General features: G+C 46.2%; 1 protein-coding gene across 3 annotated transcripts in view; it reads left to right on the top strand.

Annotated features, from left to right (window-relative positions):
* The window catches only part of LOC137425464 (dorsal-ventral patterning tolloid-like protein 1), a 189,893-nt gene that overhangs the window by 40,322 nt on the left and 130,348 nt on the right, over positions 1 to 19,223 (top strand). For all 3 annotated transcript variants that reach the window (XM_078776663.1, XM_078776664.1, XM_078776665.1), the window contains one exon: positions 17,667 to 17,774. In XM_078776663.1, the coding sequence (XP_078632789.1) occupies positions 17,667 to 17,774 (108 nt within the window). Of the gene's footprint in view, positions 1 to 17,666; positions 17,775 to 19,223 lie in introns of those variants that run through there.

Raw genomic sequence — 19,223 nt, 5'->3', positions numbered from 1 at the left:
CACCTTCTGCAGCGATAAACATGCGTCACCATATTGCATCTTCATTCTGCAATGGATTTCATTTGGATTCACACCCTCACGTCCCAAGAAACGGATGACAGAACGTTGCTCCTCCCTGGTGCATGCTTCTAATGGAGCTGCCATCTTGGAACTGCTATACTGGGCTCATACGCTCAATGTTGCCAGATCTAAAACAGGCAAAACATGACTGTTACCCATATATATAACATAGGTCGTCTACAACTATACACATTTTACATTCTCAAATTAATTTCGCTACTTTAAGGTTATTTGTTGACTGGCCCTTGTGTATTTTATATATATATATATATATATATATATATATATATATATATATATATATATATATATATATATATATATATATATATATATATATATATATATATATATTGTTACAGATACGACTTTGATGGTATGGTGGGCCGAGCGGGATGGCCGCCGTATCCGTACAAGTTACCCCGATTGCACCCGGGGTTGACTAATCGCGCTATGCTGGCTCAATAAGAAAAAGAAGACACCCGGCTGGATTACAATCACACAATACGACACCAGGGGTTCAGTTCTCAAGACCTCCGGAGGAGGTTATATTAAGGCGGAAAAGGTTAGATTACAGGGACAAGAGGGAAACATAGGAAGGTGGGCACTTAGACACAACCTTATATTAACCCTAGACAGACCACAGATAAACGGGACAACGCTGACTCACACGGGATTTGATGGCAAGGAAAGCGGCAGTCGATGGCTCAGGTGCACCTGGCTCCGGGACAGAATCACGTACGGTGGTGTCCAGCAGATGCGGGGAGGTCGCTCAGCGCTCGTGGGTCGCGACTTTGGTGGAGATGCCGGGGAGGTCGCTCAGCGCTCGGGAGGGTGGCGTCTTGTCCTTCCAAGCTCGGGGCGCATCTCTCGTCACATCCGGCGCGGGGCCGCGTATATCCGGCGGGGAGTGACACGCCCTCGGCTCGTTAGCGCCGCCCCAGATGGCATCGGCCCATGGCTTCTCATTGGGTGCGGGGGTTACCGGCTCCGCCCTTGACGAGGGGCCGACAGGGAGCCCCTTCGTGGTAACCCCGTGGAGCGCGTGGTCAATGGTGGCTAACCGAGCCGGAAGGAGGACGCCCACTCCCCATGCCGTCACCGCGCCGCCCCCCTCTTTTGTTGTTGTTGTTGTAGTTGGCGCTTCTTCATGGGGAAGAGATGCGGAGAGGTATGGGGAGGTCCTAAACTTCCTAACAGGTGCCATATAATCACATTCTGGTGCAACGAAGAGTCATAATTAATGGAAACAAGTCCTTAACTGACATAGATTAAGAATAACTAGCAAGATGTCCTATAATTGTCTACGTGTGGTGCGGGGACCTGGGCACGACATTTAATGGGGGGATGAAGGGGAAGATCGGCTCTAATGGGTGTTGTTTACAGACAATGGGACTAGGGAATGGGGTAAGGGAGAGTTGGGGAGTATCGGAGAAAATAGGGGAATATTTACAAGCGGATATGGAGGCCAAATTCCATATTCGCAACATTGCACCCTTCTCTACCCTCGGGGCGTCCCGACCCGATAAATTTTTACCTACTTTAGTGTGGCACGCAATGTAGTTCCCTCTACTATTAACTCTACCCTGAGTGCGACAGTTTTATAGATATTCACAAATGAGTAAATATGTCCCCCTGCGACGTTGCACCCTTCTCCTCACAGAAACACACCCACAGGATAACCGAATCCGGAAAGAATTCTCAAACTAAACATACAGCCGGTAGGGAGCATTATTTACAAGACTACGCTGCTATTTACACTACGATCCAGGACCTGTTTTTGGAGGAACACATGCAGATGTTATGCATAGAGAGAGCGCGCTTGCCAACATCGATACACCAACCCACGAGTGCTCTGTGGCCGACGGCCTTTAATAACGTGCAGAGCACCCTTTCCCAGCATCAACAGCACCACCCCACCACCAATCGGTGCAGTCACCATTGTTCAATGATTAAAAATAAATGCGACAACCCCTAACCCTGCAGGTGTCTCTTGCTCTTCTTGTGGTGCACTTGGTGTTAATTATTAGTGGTTCACCTGTATGGCATAGGTGCCCCGTTGACCCATAGGTCCATCCCCGGGTGGTGCTTGGCCGCAAAAGAACTACGGTCCATTGTGGGTGGCCACCAACATTGCGGTCCATATGGTGTATCGATCCAGGCAACAAGCAGCGAAAGTGCAGGCCCACAACTGCGTAGCCAGCACCTCTCTCTCCTCTCTCTCTACCCCAAAGCCAGATCCTCGGAGGTGGGAGACAAAAGAAGAAACAAGTGAGTAAGGTGGTAAGGGCGCAAAAGTGCACGCAATATAAGGTAATGCACACTGGGGGCACATGGGAACCAGGTGAGACAGGTACGTTCCTATCGTACGCCCCCCCCCCACCAGGTAACCTACATGGCCCCTCCCTTACCCCTTACTGTATCCACACAACACAACACTACCCATAAACATCTACTTTACAAATCAACAAACATCCCTACTGTCTTCCCCGTTCCTCCCATATACCAAATTCGTCTTCTCTCCCTCCTAACCAATCAAATTTGCCATTTTCAACTCTCATCAAAATTTGCCATCTCCAACTCAACATCAAAATTTGCCATCACCAATTCATCATCAGTCCCTCCTAGGGAGGGAGAGATGGAATCACCCCAATGTCTCATCCACGTCGTGATGCGTCTCACAAATCCAACAGCAATTCTCATTTCCTGCACAAAACAAAGAAAACACAGGTGTGGAGTCATCATCATCACCACAGGTAAGTGGCTGCGTATGGTGCGACAGGTTCATCAATCCTAACTATTTCCTAAATGACTTTAACAACTTTACACTACCCGGGGTCTTTCTCCGGCCAAACCATTGGCCCTCTTACGCTATGGGTTCTAAAAACCAATTCCCATTGGCCAAACTGTGGTGCTCTTCAATTTGGGGTCTCACTCCCCCGATTCATCTCCCGGTGCCCTCGTACAATTTCTGGGCTGCGACGTGTACCTCTCCCAGTGGGTCTACCCACCTGCACACCTCCACCACTGCAGTTGCCTCCGAGCTTACCTGCTCCTTACCCTAACCTAACTACCAGGGGAAGGCCCTCTGGCTCTCTCCCCACTCCGTGCCCTCTCTGGCACTGGGCTGCCCGATCCACACCCGGGATCCTCAGGCCCCATCCACAACTCTACCGGCTCCCAGAGCCCACCTGCGGCCTCACCTGGCCGACATCCTCACAGTGGTGGAGTGCCCAACCAACTACACACACTAACAGGCTACACGCCCAGCCATTTCCACAACACTAATGCACCCATTCACAACACCATTCTGCAACCGCACCACAAATGCCAATATCCAACCACAATTTACCTGCACCCTCTACCTAACACTTACACTACCCACCCCGGGTACTCGTGAAAGGGGTCCACTCTTCCCCATCCACACCTTCGCACCATGCACACCACTCCGTACCACTCACTCCAACTCTCTCCACACACCTGTACCTGCACACCTGTGCTCTCACACCTGGTGCCACCTGCACCCTTCTCTCCCCAAGCGCATTCGCGCTGATCCACACACTCACTACTCATACACTGCTCCACACACCTGTCCAGTTGCACACCTGTGCAATCACACCTGTTCAATTCTCACAAACACGGCATCATCTCAGCTAACTACTCCCTTCTGAAACTTGCGCTTCCCAGTCGTCCCTTTAAACTATTGCGCTCCCACGTCATTATCATCCACACTAATCTACCTGCGTCCCCACTACAGGTACCAGTCACTAACTAAACTTAACGTTACCTAATGTCAATCTTCGCTAGATCCCTACACACCATATCCTAACCCACCCGGGCTAGTTTTCACTGCCATACACCCCATAATCTATTGCTCCTTTGCCCCCCCACATGGGAAGGATGGTGGATTTGCCATCCCACCACATCGGGGGTCTCTCACTATCAATTTTGTACACCTAAATTCCAACCAATCAAAAATTTGCCAATCACTACTGCCAATCCCTTGCCAATCATCAAATTTTGCTTTTCTCTAATTTTGGGTCCAAAACACTAACCTCATCACCCAGTCTACTCACTAATACCTCTCGGTGCGCCAATCCCTGTCCAAAGCCCGGCTTCGTAAAGCCAAGCAATGGATGCTGGTTGTTTTGTGCCAGCGGCTGGATGCGTCCGGCACTCGGTGCAGGGACGGGGGCTTACCCGTGCCGAGATCCCACACACCACCTCGGCGTGGAGCCATCCAATGCCCCGATCTAGACCTGCCGGCACGTCTCACCAAAAAGTGGTCGCCATGACGACCCTTTCTATCGGGCTGCCAGCTCCGCCTAGTGGAGCACGGACGCGGCCGTTCAAAGCGAGGCCCAGCACGCACCGAGGGCCTGCTTCGGCTAAAAGTCGCTCTAACCTCTAACCCGTGTAACGTCGATGCTTCACCTGGACGCTTACACCCCGCAGCCCGTTCCTTGCTCACACATCCAGCTGTGCCCATGCTCCTCGGACCCTTCCTTACACACCCAGGTACACCCATTCCACTCACCGCCTTGGTCACACACCTGACCACCGAACACTTTGGCACACATTCGTTGGTCGCACACCTCACCAATACACCGCTTCGCACCCCCTCCTCGGTCACCTCCTCTGTGACAATCACAGGTGTGCCCTCATTCGCACACCCAACCACGTGCCTCACCACCAACTCCAGCGTGCATTCCCACTCACGCTCTACCATTCCAAGTGTGCATCCTTCCATCCCAGGTGTACATCCTCGCTCACCTGTCACAACCAACTCACGCTCCATGTCACTCTCACTACTTTCACCTCCATTCCTGACAGCGCACTCACCCTTACTCTTGACAGCGCACTCTTTCCTCAGGCACCTGTCCGTCACACACCTTTCTCGCGCACACTCTCCCGTTACACCCTCTGTAACACTCACCACAGGTGGACACTCTTCCTTACTTCTGACAGCGCACTCTTTCCTCATGCACCTGTCGGTCACACACCTTTCTCGCGCACACTCTCCCGTTACACCCTCTGTAACACTCACCACAGGTGGACACTCTTCCTTACTTCTGACAGCGCACTCTTTCCTCATGCACCTGTCCGTCACACACCTTTCTCGCGCACACTCCTGCGCACACTCTCCCGTCACACCCTCTGTAACACTCACCACACCGCGCTCCCATGTGCTCCCTCGCACACACGCTACGACCGACTCACTCTCGCCTGCACACTCACTCCTTGGTACACACTTTTTCCTCACACACCCCAGAGTCGGACTTTCTCGCACACCTCCTCTTTCGCACACCAGACCTGTCGCACACTTCACCAACGGCCTCTCACGAACACCCGGGTCTATCTCGACCCCCAAGCTTCTTAAATCACCTGGCGCATCATACGCACGACCATATTGGTCACCACTTACACCGGGTCCTCTTCCTCTTCGCTTCTCCTCCATCACCTGCGAATCCCTCATCCGGTTAATGAGCACATCATCACGATCCAAACACAGACTTTGGACCAATTCTTTTATTTCCTCTTTTATCTCTTTCTTATCCCCTCTCCGTCGCTTCTTAATTTCACTCATCCCTTCTTCCACTTCTTCTAATTTGTGCTTCACCTCTTTTATTCCCCGGTACGTCTCCTCAAGCTCGTCCTCCAAGGCTACCTTGACCGTTTCCAGGTGCGTCCTCACCTGCCGGTCCTTCGTCTCCATTACCTCTATGACCTCGTCCATTTTCCTCGTCAGGTCCTCATGTACCGTCTGGCACTCTTTTTTAATTACCCCTACGTCCTTTTTCATCTCCTTCTGTGTCGATTTTAAACCCTCTATTACCGCTGTGTTCTTCTTTACCTGGTCCCCCAACTCCTTTTGTCCCACTGTCAGTTGTTCTACTCCCAGCGTCAACTCCTCTATACCACCTTGCAATTTTACAGTCCCCTTTCTCACCTCTTTCTCCATGCGCTCCTTACAGTGCCTCACCTCCTCGCGCACTCCTCCGACCTCCTCACTCACTCCTCTTCTGATCTCCTCTCCCATCACTTGCATCTCCTGCCCAGATGCCACCCTCATCTGCTCCATTTCCTCCCTGTGAGCATCCAGTTTGGTTTCTACCCCCATTCTGACCCCCTCTATCTGCTGCCCCATTTGGTTAACTTCCCTTTCCGCTTGGTCCCTCATGTCCCTCAATTTGCCTTCCATGGTGTTTTCTAACCCCTCTAACCCTTTTTGCATCCCTTCCATTTGATTCTCTTGAGCGGCCATTCTGTTTTCTACCCCCGTTAACCCCTCCTGTATTTCCCCTAATCTATCGTCTAATTTCCCAAATTTCATGTCTAATCCCTTAAAATTATTGTCTAATCCCTTAAAATTATCGTCTAATCCCTTAAAATTATTGTCTAATCCCTCACTGGTACCCCTCGCTTCGTCCCTCATTACCCCCATTTGCTCACTCTGAGCCCTCGCTTCGTCCCTCATTACCCCCATTTGGTTTCCCAACCGCTCACTATCAGCCCTCATTCCCATCATTATTCTGCTTTCCATTTCTTCATTATTCTTGTCCATAAGGGCCTTCATTTGCATAAAAAACAAATTCCAATCCACCGGGGGCGCTGCCACGGTCGCTGGCGCGGTGATCAGCGAGGCGCCATTTTGCGCGCCCGCTTCTTCGTGCGTGACGGCGCTATTTTGCGAACCTGCCGCCCTCACTGCTTCGCTCTCCTCCTGTCCCTCATTTTGGTCCTGGATCGACCCTACCTCACTCTCCTTTACCGGACCCCAGCTGTCTTGATCCGCCATAGCGCGACTTTCAAAATTCGGTTTTTATTTTTTATTTTCGTAAAACAAATTGAAATTTCGCCGTTATAATTTCGCGCGGGAAACGCGCTCCGAATCGATTTTCCCTCCCAAAATTTGGGCCTAACTAATTTAGTCCCGGGTTCGAATCCCACTCCTCGACACCAATTGTTACAGATACGACTTTGATGGTATGGTGGGCCGAGCGGGATGGCCGCCGTATCCGTACAAGTTACCCCGATTGCACCCGGGGTTGACTAATCGCGCTATGCTGGCTCAATAAGAAAAAGAAGACACCCGGCTGGATTACAATCACACAATACGACACCAGGGGTTCAGTTCTCAAGACCTCCGGAGGAGGTTATATTAAGGCGGAAAAGGTTAGATTACAGGGACAAGAGGGAAACATAGGAAGGTGGGCACTTAGACACAACCTTATATTAACCCTAGACAGACCACAGATAAACGGGACAACGCTGACTCACACGGGATTTGATGGCAAGGAAAGCGGCAGTCGATGGCTCAGGTGCACCTGGCTCCGGGACAGAATCACGTACGGTGGTGTCCAGCAGATGCGGGGAGGTCGCTCAGCGCTCGTGGGTCGCGACTTTGGTGGAGATGCCGGGGAGGTCGCTCAGCGCTCGGGAGGGTGGCGTCTTGTCCTTCCAAGCTCGGGGCGCATCTCTCGTCACATCCGGCGCGGGGCCGCGTATATCCGGCGGGGAGTGACACGCCCTCGGCTCGTTAGCGCCGCCCCAGATGGCATCGGCCCATGGCTTCTCATTGGGTGCGGGGGTTACCGGCTCCGCCCTTGACGAGGGGCCGACAGGGAGCCCCTTCGTGGTAACCCCGTGGAGCGCGTGGTCAATGGTGGCTAACCGAGCCGGAAGGAGGACGCCCACTCCCCATGCCGTCACCGCGCCGCCCCCCTCTTTTGTTGTTGTTGTTGTAGTTGGCGCTTCTTCATGGGGAAGAGATGCGGAGAGGTATGGGGAGGTCCTAAACTTCCTAACAGGTGCCATATAATCACATTCTGGTGCAACGAAGAGTCATAATTAATGGAAACAAGTCCTTAACTGACATAGATTAAGAATAACTAGCAAGATGTCCTATAATTGTCTACGTGTGGTGCGGGGACCTGGGCACGACATTTAATGGGGGGATGAAGGGGAAGATCGGCTCTAATGGGTGTTGTTTACAGACAATGGGACTAGGGAATGGGGTAAGGGAGAGTTGGGGAGTATCGGAGAAAATAGGGGAATATTTACAAGCGGATATGGAGGCCAAATTCCATATTCGCAACAATATATATATATATATACAGTCACGTGAAAAAGTAAGTACACCCCATGTAAAGTTTTGACATTTTCAACATATTTCAACATACAGCTATTTGATATTCATTTCAACAATATTGATAGATAAAGGTGATATAATATAACAAATATCATGAAACATTTACATTTTGTAGTCCATTGTATAATTTAAATAAACATAAATGCAAATTTCACATGTGGAAAAAGTAAGTACACCCTTGGCTCGAATAGGTGGTATTGCCCCCTTTGGCAGAAACAACCTCAAGTAGGCGTTTCTTATAACTGTCTACCAGTCTCTGACATCGACTGGGAGAAATTTTTGCCCACTCTTCCATGCAGAATTATTTCAGCTGCGATGTTTGAGGGGTTTCTTGCATGCGCAGCTCGTTTCAAATCCCCCCACAACATCTCGATGGGATTTAGATCTGGGCTTTGACTTGGCCATTCCAGAACCCTCCATTTCTTTCTTTTCAGCTATTCCTTGGGCGATTTACTGGTATGTTTAGGGTCATTGTCATGTTGCAAGGCCCACCTTCGGTTGCGCTTCAACTTTCCGACAGATGTCCTCACATTATCCTCAAGCACCCTCTGGTACAGTGAAGAATTCATAGAGGGTTCTATGATGGTGAGCGGCCCAGGCCCTGATGCAGCAAAGCTGCCCCAAACCATAATATTTCCACCACCATGCTTTACAGTTGGTATCAGGTTCTTGTGGTCAAATGCTGTCTTTGGTTTTCGCCAAACATGTCTTCTGGTACTGTGGCCAAATAGCTCTACCTTTGAGTCATCTGTCCAGAGCACATTGTTCCAGAAGTGCTGGTCTTTGCCTAGGTGTTCATTGGCAAACTTTAGTCTTGCCCTGATGTTCTTTCTGGACAGCAAAGGTTTCCTCCTGGCACACTTCCCATGTCGATCAAATTTGTGCAACCTCTTTCAAATGGTAGACTCGTGCACTTTGACATCAACAGTGGCAAGAGCTACCTGTAGGTCCCGTGATGACATTCCGGGGTTCTTAGAGACTTCTTTCAGCATCTTGCGGTCTGCTCTCGGGCTGAACTTGCTGGGGCGGCCTGGCCTGAACAAGTTGGCAGTTGTTTGGAATCTTCTCCACTTGTAGATGATCTTCCGGACAGTCGAATGATTGATTTCAAATTGTTTGGAGATCTTTTTAAATCCCTTCCTAGACTCGTAGGCATCTATAACCTTCTTTCTGAAGGCCTCAGAGAGCTCTTTTGATCTAGGCATGGTGACGCTGCACACTTCAACAACAAAGAGTAAACCAAACGAAATGTCTGAGGTTTAAATAAGAAAGGTTCCTCCAAGATCCTGTCTAACGGTGTTCTAATCATTTGCACCTGAGCTGGTGCACCTGATTCAAATTTTAGGTATTTGAAATAGTGATAAATGTAGGGGTGTACTTACTTTTTCCACATGCAAAATTTGCATTTATGTTTATTTAAATTATACAATGGACTACAAAATGTAAATGTTTCATGATATTTGTTATATTATATCACCTTTATCTATCAATATTGCTGAAATGAAGATCAAATAGCTGTATGTTTAAGTATGTTGAAAAAGTCAAAACTTTACATGGGGTGTATTTACTTTTTTACATGACTGTAGTGAAATTGGATTCCCAATATCGGTTTCACAGAATTGCTTATACTCACTCCTTGACTTGATCATGACCAACTTCCCCTCCAACCTTTCCTGCCCTTCCTCGCCTCTCCTTACATCATGAAGGGAAGTTGATGTCTCTCTGGCAGTCTTCAGGGAACAATTAAGGTACTGCTGTGTCTTTCAGGTTAATCAGGAAGATTTATCTAGCCCAAAGATCTCTTTATATCTGAATATGGACAATGTGCTGGGACTAATTTCTCAAAATTCTTCAGTTCATGTCTTCACACCTCTCGTGATCCTGTCAAAAACTGTAATCATGTTTCGTGTGGGTCGGCAATTGCCAGAAAGAAGCTTGAGTTTTATTCCTTGAAAACCAGCCCTACTAATGGGAACCTGCAGTCTCTTTATAAAGATCACAACCACATGTGTTTGTTACCTCAGCCATTCCTGAACTGAACATCAGCTCCACCTGAGGCCTGACCTTAGACTTAGAGGCATCCCTCTATCTACAAAAAAGTTGTTGTCAGCTGATCAGGTCTGTCTCTGGAACATACACATCATTAGTTCCTTCACTTTTGAAAGATGGAGATCACAATGAACACTGCTCATGCTAAGGCTGACTGCTTTAATTCTGACATTCCAGAAAAACATGAGGTCCCAAATCTCTCTTCCCATACCAATGATACCCTCCCCCCTTTTTTTCCAAAAACATCCTACAGCATGTTAAATGTCCTCCGGCTAATGGGAAGAAATTATGAGTCATTGTTGACTCCAATGTTGAGGTCCGAGTGATGCCAATGCTTTAACACTCAAAAGTGTTCATCTGTCATGTCTGCTTCTCTGTCTCTGGTTATTTCCAGGTCATTGTCTGAGGGCCACGTGCCTGCATCATGGAAATCACCAATGATAATCTCATAATAAGAATGGTGTCAATACTAACCCTATATCCCACCATGGAAGAAAGAAATGTTCTCTTCCATTGTTTTTCCTTTGCCCCCATTTTTTACCTGTTCACCCTTTGTTCATTATTCTTATTCTGTTTTTCTGTTTGCCTCGATACCTGAATATAAAATCATTCTTTGCAGGTATTCTACATGTTATTCCAATATTTTCAATACCTCACGTGGTACAAATGCATTCCTCTTCCCCTCTCCCGCACCCCCCCCCCCCCCTCCCACCTCTATACTGTTACCTCCTCCCAACTTTCATTTTCTCCCAACTCCCCATTCTCCTCCATTTTCATCATTTTTCTTGAATTAATTTTTTTCATTCTACCTGAGGGATTCCTGACCTTGGGACCATGGCAAAAAAAAAAAAAAAAATGGGATTGTGACTTGGATGACCCCTTATTGGCAAATCACTACCACAGGCAAAGCTTTGGTATGAATGAGGAACTTTTGAAAGACTATGTGACATTTATAATGGTAAAACAATAAATAAATTGTGGAGTGATAACAGCAGGACATCACGATTAAAATCCAATACAAACTAGAATGGCACTCGGTGGAGCGCATAGTCTTGCCTCATGCATTCATTCTGAACAAAAATACCATCGTTAATAGAATACGCTAATATTTAACGGCACACTGCTATTAAGGCTCATATAACCATACAGTGCATTCAGAAAGTATTCAGACCCCTTCACTTTTTTCACATTTTGTTATGTTGCAGCCTTAAAGTCCAGATCAGTAGAGTGTTGCAGTGATGGTTGTCCTTCTGGAAGTTTCTCCCATCTCCACACAGGATCTCTGGAGCTCAGCCAGAGTGACCATCGGGTTCTTGGTCACCTCTCTTACCAAGGCCCTTCTCCCCCGATTGCTCAGTCTGGCCTGGCGGCCAGCTCTAGGAAGAGTCCTGTTTGTTCCAAACTTCTTCCATTTAAGAATTATGGAGGCCACCATGCTCTTGGGAACCTTCAATGCAGCAGAGATTTTTGTAGGCTTCCCCAGATCTGTGCCTCGACACAATCCTGTCTCTGAGCTCTGCAGGCAGTTCCTTCGACCTCATGGCTTGGTTTTTGCTCTGATATGCATTGTCAGCTGTGAGACCTTATATAGACAGGTGTGTGCCTTTCCAAATCATATCCAATCAATTGAATTTACCACAGGTGGACTCCAATCAAGGTGTAGAAACATCTCAAAGATGATCAAGAGAAATGTGAGGCACCTGAGCTAAATTTCAAGTGTCATAGCAAAGGGTATGAATACTTATGTAAATGTGATATTTCAGTTTTTTCTTTTTAATAAATTTGCAAAACTTTCTAAAATCCTGTTTTCTCTTTATCATTATGGGGTATTGAGTGCAGATTGATGAGGGAAAAAATGAATTTAAACGATTTCAGCATAAGGCTGCAACATAACAAAATGTGAAAAAGTGAAGGAGTCTGAATAGTTTCTGAATGCACTGTATCATCCATGCCATTATCCATAGCTTTATTGATTATTAGGATATTTAACAACCATATTTGTACACATTGAGGCTTAATTTAAAATTCATTTTTATTTTTAATCTCACATCTCTGTAAATCTTAATTTTAAATCTCACACTCTTACTATGTCTCTCCGAAAAGACCGACTGGACAACCCTCCTATCTACTTTCTCAACAATCCTCTCTAAGAAGTTCTATCACTCAAGATTTTGGGTCTCACTATCTGCCATGATTTTTCCTGGGAAAACCACATTTCCAAGCTGGCCTCCAAAGCCAGTCGCCGACTGGGCATCCTCCGTCGTGCGAAGTCCTTCCTTGGCACACCTGAGCTCCTCACTACATACAAGGCTTTCATCCGCAGCTCAATGGAATACTGCTCTCCCCTCTGGGCTGGTGCTCCTGCCTCACACATAGCTCGTCTTCATGCTGTTGAAACCAAAGCATTCAGAATCATTGGAATCTCCCATGATGAAGCTGATTGTGAGGGCCTTTCACTCACTCACCGCAGGCAGGTAGGTGGTCTTTCTGCCTTCTACAGACTCCTCTCCGGCCTTGCTCCCCCCAGCTCTCTCTGTGCTCTGTCCCCCAAATATTCCTTCAGGTCGCACAAGATCTGCCAACAACCCTCTTCTGGTGAAATTGCCAAAATCAAAATTCTCTGCTCACCTTCACTCTTTCATTCCTCTTTACTCCCACCTTTGGAACAAACTCCCTCACTCTCTTCAATCCCACTCCTCCATCCAGGTCTTTAAAACAGCTGTTCACCACCATCTCTTATCTTCCCCCATCCAAAACCTTGATTTTTTTCTACCCCCGTGAATTCACCCCAGATCCACGTTTTTGAAATACCGACTTCTTTCTTGAAAGTCCTAGCAGTGTCCCTGTGTTTTATACCTCACCCCCCACTTCCCCCCCCCCCCCTTCCCATGCTTCCTCCCCCCAAGCCCTCTCCCTCCCACAGATCTCCCGATGTCCCTGTTCTCTGCTGTTGTACTTGTGTGCTTCCCGCTCTCTTCCCATCTTGTCTCCCGCTCCCTTTATTATATGTTTTATGTGTCCGTTTTTTTTTTTGTGATTAATGTTAGCTCTTACACTCTTACATCTTGTATACAAAAAAAAGGGGAAAAAAAGGGCTAAATTGCATCAATGAAGGTGAATATGAAAAGATATTCAAACTATATGGCTAATTATCAGTCATGGCTAAGCAATCATGGGTGATTTTCAAGGAATAAAACTGTAGCTTCCTTCTGGCAAATTCATGGCTAATCAATCATATGTATGAAGTTTCGCATCAATCTGTTAAGCAGTTTGGGAGATTTTTCACAATTTTATTTTCAATCCTATATGGCCACCAGACCACATGACCGATGTCATCATAAATTTAATTCATAACATGTTCATAAATTCATAAATTTAATAGTTCATCATAAATTTAATTCATAAATTTTATTCTTCACTCATATCGGGTCGTAGATCAGATACGTGAAGTTTCAGATTTTTCAGATAAGGATTTTGATTCAACCAATTATGGTTGCAATACCACTTCAATCATTGTTATTACCATATATATTCAATGGGGAGTTGGTGACATATGCCAAGTTTCAATTTTTTTCGTTGAGCAGTTCTGGAGATGTCCACATTTTTTGCTTTAATCCAATATGTTTGCAATACCATGTGACCTATGATGTCAGAGTTATCAATAAAATATTGTTACGGCCCGCGGATAAGGATGTTGGTTTGCCGAGCGGATGGCACCGCGGCCTAACAGTTACCCCGATTAACCCGATTCCCGAACGTTGGCCGGATTGCGCCACAGATATTCAATAGGGAAAAGACTAAGGCGACACGGATGTGAAGAAGAAGCAGACAAAAAGGTTGGAAATACGAATATAATTTATTTGCTATTTACAGGCTCAAAAAAACCAAGGAGAAGGAAAGATAAGAAAATAATATACAGAAGATATTAGAGACACAGTGAAAATCGCTAGCTTATCTAAACAGACTTAATTAATACCCAGGACAGAACAAACAGAACAAACTCACGTACACAAGAAGGATGGAAAGGCAGGAATCGTTTGGAGGGAAGAGCAGGTGGAATCACAGGGCACAACGAGCAGGTCCACTCCGGGCGGGAAGCGAGGAGCCGGCAGCTCCTTGTATTCGGCTTTAGCCTTTACACCGCCCACCGGCAGGGTCACTCGCTGCCCCGTCAGGGCTTCACGCGGCTGGTTGAAGCGGCTCTCTGCAGAACTCTTTCTTTGCACTTCTGGACTTGGACTCCTCTGCCGTCTCTGGCGCACTTCTGGTTTCGCACTTCTCGCAACTCTTTCTTTGCACTTCTCACTTGGCCTCCTTCTCATCACTCCTTGGCGCACTTCTCTCCACCGACCACCCCCTTGCTTCTTCCGCGCGCGCCTTTATAGCGCCTCCGGCGATCAAGCCGCCGGCCTTCAGGCCACGCCCATCGGTGTGCTCACCTCGGCCCTGGTTGGTCGCGCGACCCTCTGGCTCCGCCCTTGATGACGATGGGCGGGCACGCCTTTCTTCCCCAACCTTGCCTCGTGGCCAATGGTGGTTGAAGAAAACCGCCCAAAATGCAGTTGGCCATTGAAATGAAATGAAAGGGGGTCTACTCTTATTTCACTTGGTGCAATGGAGTATTTAAATTAATGGGAGACACAGCCTTACCCTAACACACATCATAAGGATATAAGCTACTGAACAAGGGTATTATAGTGTCCTTCAATGTATGCTTTATGGAATTAACTACCGGAACGCCCTTTGACCTTTATACAACACTGGAGGCAGGAGGGTCCAGACTAAAGCAATATTCACAACAATTGGTATACAATACAACACAATCAAAAAAACTCAATCCTCATATCCGCAACAATATTCTCCATTGAGAGTCCCTCCTATATTTAAAGTTTTGCGACGATCAGACAAGCGGTTACAGAGAAAGCCATTTTTAAAGCGAAAATATATGGATGTGGACACACATATACACACACACACACACACACCTACACACACACACACACACACACACACACACACACACACACACACACACACACACACACACACATACCGGGTATTGCAACAGTCTTCCAACCCCTTCGGGGCGAGACTACGAACTGTTATAAACAAGTTATAAAATTAACTGTTAGAAACTAGGACGGCACTCGGTAGAGAGCATACCTCTGCCAGGCTGAACTGTTTATGTTTTATATCCACTGATAGACGGGATCTGCATCCGGACCTAAATCAAAATCGAACTGGCTTGTTATTGTCATCTAACAAACGCATCCACCAAGTTTTGTCATAATCCATCCACAACCTTTTGAGATATCATGCTATATATTGTTTTTGGCCCCCATCTCTCAATGGTGAAGAAACACTTTACACACTCTTGTATCTGGATCTGGATCTTCACCAAAATCTAATCATTTTGTCCTTATCACACACCCAACCTACCAAATTCGTCTTAATCCATCGCCAACTTTTTGAGGCAGACAGACAGACAAACAAACAAGAAATATGTCGTGTATTGCACGATACTTGTGAACAGAGCACAATAAAATAAGTTGTTGTCCTTTGGCCTATGTTGACCTTTTGACCTATGTTGCTGTAAAAAATAATTGGTGGTTGAATTCAATTATCAAGTATGCAAATTCTGTTCAAATTTCAAGCCAATTGAATGAAAATTGAGGATTTTAGAAACTGAATTGAAGTTGTTTAGCTTTGGCCTATGTTGACCTCAAAATAACTGGTGGTTGAATTCAGTGACCAGATATGCAAATCCTCTTCAAATGTCAAGTCAATTGCATGAAAATTGAGGATTTTCGAAATTCGACAGTGTTGTTGACCTTTGGACTATGGTGATCTTTTGACCTCAAAATCAATAGGCTTCTTCTTTATGACCAACTCTACAATTTGGCGAAGTTTCGTAAGGATTGATTTAAAATTGTGACCTGTAGGCGATTGACGGACAAACAAACAGAGAGAATAACGCACGAGACCAACCAATATATTTGAAAAATCTTGATTTTTGCAAGTAATAAACAGACGGCCTGACAGACAGACAGACATACAAACAGACAAATAGACAGACAGGCAGACAGACAGAATAATGCACAAGACCAACCAATATACTTGAAAAATCTTCGATTTCCCTAAGTAACAAACAGACAACCTGACAGACATACAAACAGACAGACAGACAGGGGTGAAAACATGACCTGGTGACGGAGGTAAAAAGATAGATTTGGTATGGTTTCCCCACTCTATATATCCCTGCCTCCAGCAGGGCTTCGTCGTTTAACCACTTGCACTTCCACGTGTACAGATGAAAATCTCGTTTGGGGAGGCAGGGGAGAGGGTGGGTATTTAACGCCCACGACTTGACCTTGTTTACCCCCGCCTAAAATCCAAAATTTGGTGGAGGTCGGCCAGGCCCTTTTTTATTTTATGAGGAGCGGATATACATATCCACAGACATTGCCTTATTTCAGTTCAATTTTGGAAGAAAACCGGGATGTGAGGCTCAGCTATGTGATAATCGTGTGGAAGTGGGAGGTGGAAAGAGGAAGGTGGCATTAAAGTTGGGGAAAGGAAGATTGAAGCATTATATAATAAGACACTTATTTTAATGTGTACAGCACATGCATCTTTAAGGAATATGTGCTTTCAGTTTTCCCTATGATCCCTTTACTTATACTTAACCCAACTATGGGTTGGGAGGATAGCCTAGAGGTATATACTCGCCTGGGTTTGAATCTCGGCCCAGCTATAAAGTGTCACCCTGGTGTTTTGCATGCAGGAAAATGCATCAATGTGTGTGCCGTCCTCGGATAGATGTTAAACCGGATGTCCCATCTGCTAACATTAGTTTGTGGATGCTAAAGATCCCACGGTGTCCTCCGCGAAGTGTAGAAGAGCTATCGCCGGCACCACAGCAAAATTGCAAATTCCTGCCCTGACTGACTCCTGGCATGACAAACCACCTGGCATAACCTTTGCCAAAAAATCAGCTTCGGCAGCCCAAACGCTCTGTACAGAGTATGGTACCCAACAATTAACCTTTTGATTTTGATTTTGAGAACCCCAATTGACCACTGAATTAAACAACGTGCATATGTAGTATCCGATTATTGAAATTCCTCTTAGACCTGTTAGGAGCTATGTTTGCTCTGAATATATAGATTTCTTGCCATGTGTCTGTTGAATGTGAAGGCCTAGGAGGTTGCTGCAACTGTAAAAGGAACCATTGCATTTTACCATAGTTGTGGTAGTGCGAGAACCGAAGTGAGAATTTGAGTGAGGCTTTCATCAGATCCCCAGTGGAATATCTGTAACCATTGCACGGACGCTGTCTTTTTATATCCAAGATTGCTCCAATAAGCATTTAGCTAACGTCTGACAATTATTGCTTGTATGACAGCTGGAATGTTCACAAGACATGCCCGTCGGCGGAGAGCTGCCACAGCCCGTCCTGAGCGAATCTGGCCTGGAGGTGTCATTCCGTACGTCGTTGGAGCAAACTTTACTGGTGAGTGGCTAAAAACGTTTCCCTTGTACAAGAAAATATCAGGAAAATCAGTTCTCATAGAAAGTACATTTAACTGTCACCGAGCTCATTAGAGTAAGGTGGGGCAAGATGTCTCTCCACACCCCCTTATAACCCTCTGTTCTGGTTTTATGTTTACTATACTCAACATCCGTACCATAGGACAGTTTTGCTGATGGGGTTTTGGAGGTGGGTTGTGTTGTTGTGCATGTTGCGCCACCCGTCATATTTCCTGCTACCCGGCACTCCTTTCAACAAGTAGTGCTCCATTAACCAAAATCAGTGAAAAACAAATGTGTATAGAGAAGGATATTGACATGTAACACCCGAAATAGAGTAAAGTGACTCAGAATACCACACAAACTAATGCATACAAACTTCTCCACAATCCTTAGTCTACTCTGTTTTAAGGTATTTTCTTTTATCCAATCACTTTTTCAATTTTGCGGCATTGTCTCCATTGCTGATCTTCTTTACAGATTACTATACCGTACTGAAACTCCTGTCCACTATTTCCATCCTCAACAATGCGAACATTCCTCTACATATCCTCTCACTCTTATCTTGTATATGACATATGCTAAGAAGGGTGTGGGTGTGAGACTGAGACTAGAGGGAAAATAAACTTAAGAAAGAAAGGCAATAGTGCCATTTATAATATACCTGCATTTCCATAAGAGAAAAAAACAAGGAGAAAGGAGCAAGAGGGATGGACGGAAATGGAATTTATGGACCATCTGTTGTAGTTTCATAAGAAGGGGACTATGTAATGGAGCGTTCTGTCTCTAAGGAAATGTTAATTCATCTGATTATCTCATTGCACTCACTTATGGGCTTTAAATATGCTTTCATATTTTCAGTGAGTAGGCCTTTGGAATGGTACTCTGGACAATAACAAATTCCTTCCTTCTATTAATTTCCTTCTATTCCTCCCTCCCAACTGCTGCCAACCTGATGTACTGCACTTCCTCACTCTCTGAAAGGCTGTCAGAAAAAGGCACCAGGAACCAACCACCACTAGTTGTTGTGATATTATATATTCAAACGTTAGGAGACCTCATGGCTCCAAAGAGGGATCTCAGCCTCACCATTCAAAGGAGTTCTGTCTTTATTTTTGCAACACAAGTCAATGCTTGATTGTCTATCTTTTATATTACTAGGGCGTGCCCGTACGTGGGTGCAAAAAAACATGCGTGCAAACAACAACAACAAAAAAAAACTTTGAAACCACGTGGCAGTAACGACCACAGAACCCCCCCCCTCTATTTACATGAAATGGTTTGGTCCATTCGCAAAGCCAAAGCGAACGGCTTGCGAGTACGGTAGAACCCCCCCCCCCTCTATTTACATGAAATGGTTTGGTCCATTCGCAAAGCCAAAGCGAACGGCTTGCGAGTACGGTGACCATACCTTGGGAACCACTTGTCCGAT

The sequence above is a fragment of the Myxine glutinosa genome, chromosome 4, assembly GCF_964187855.1.
Source record: "Myxine glutinosa chromosome 4, kmMyxGlut1.1, whole genome shotgun sequence".
Taxonomy (NCBI): domain Eukaryota; kingdom Metazoa; phylum Chordata; class Myxini; order Myxiniformes; family Myxinidae; genus Myxine; species Myxine glutinosa.
Note: the sequence above shows the minus strand (reverse complement) of the source record. Positions and strands in the feature narration are given on the sequence as shown.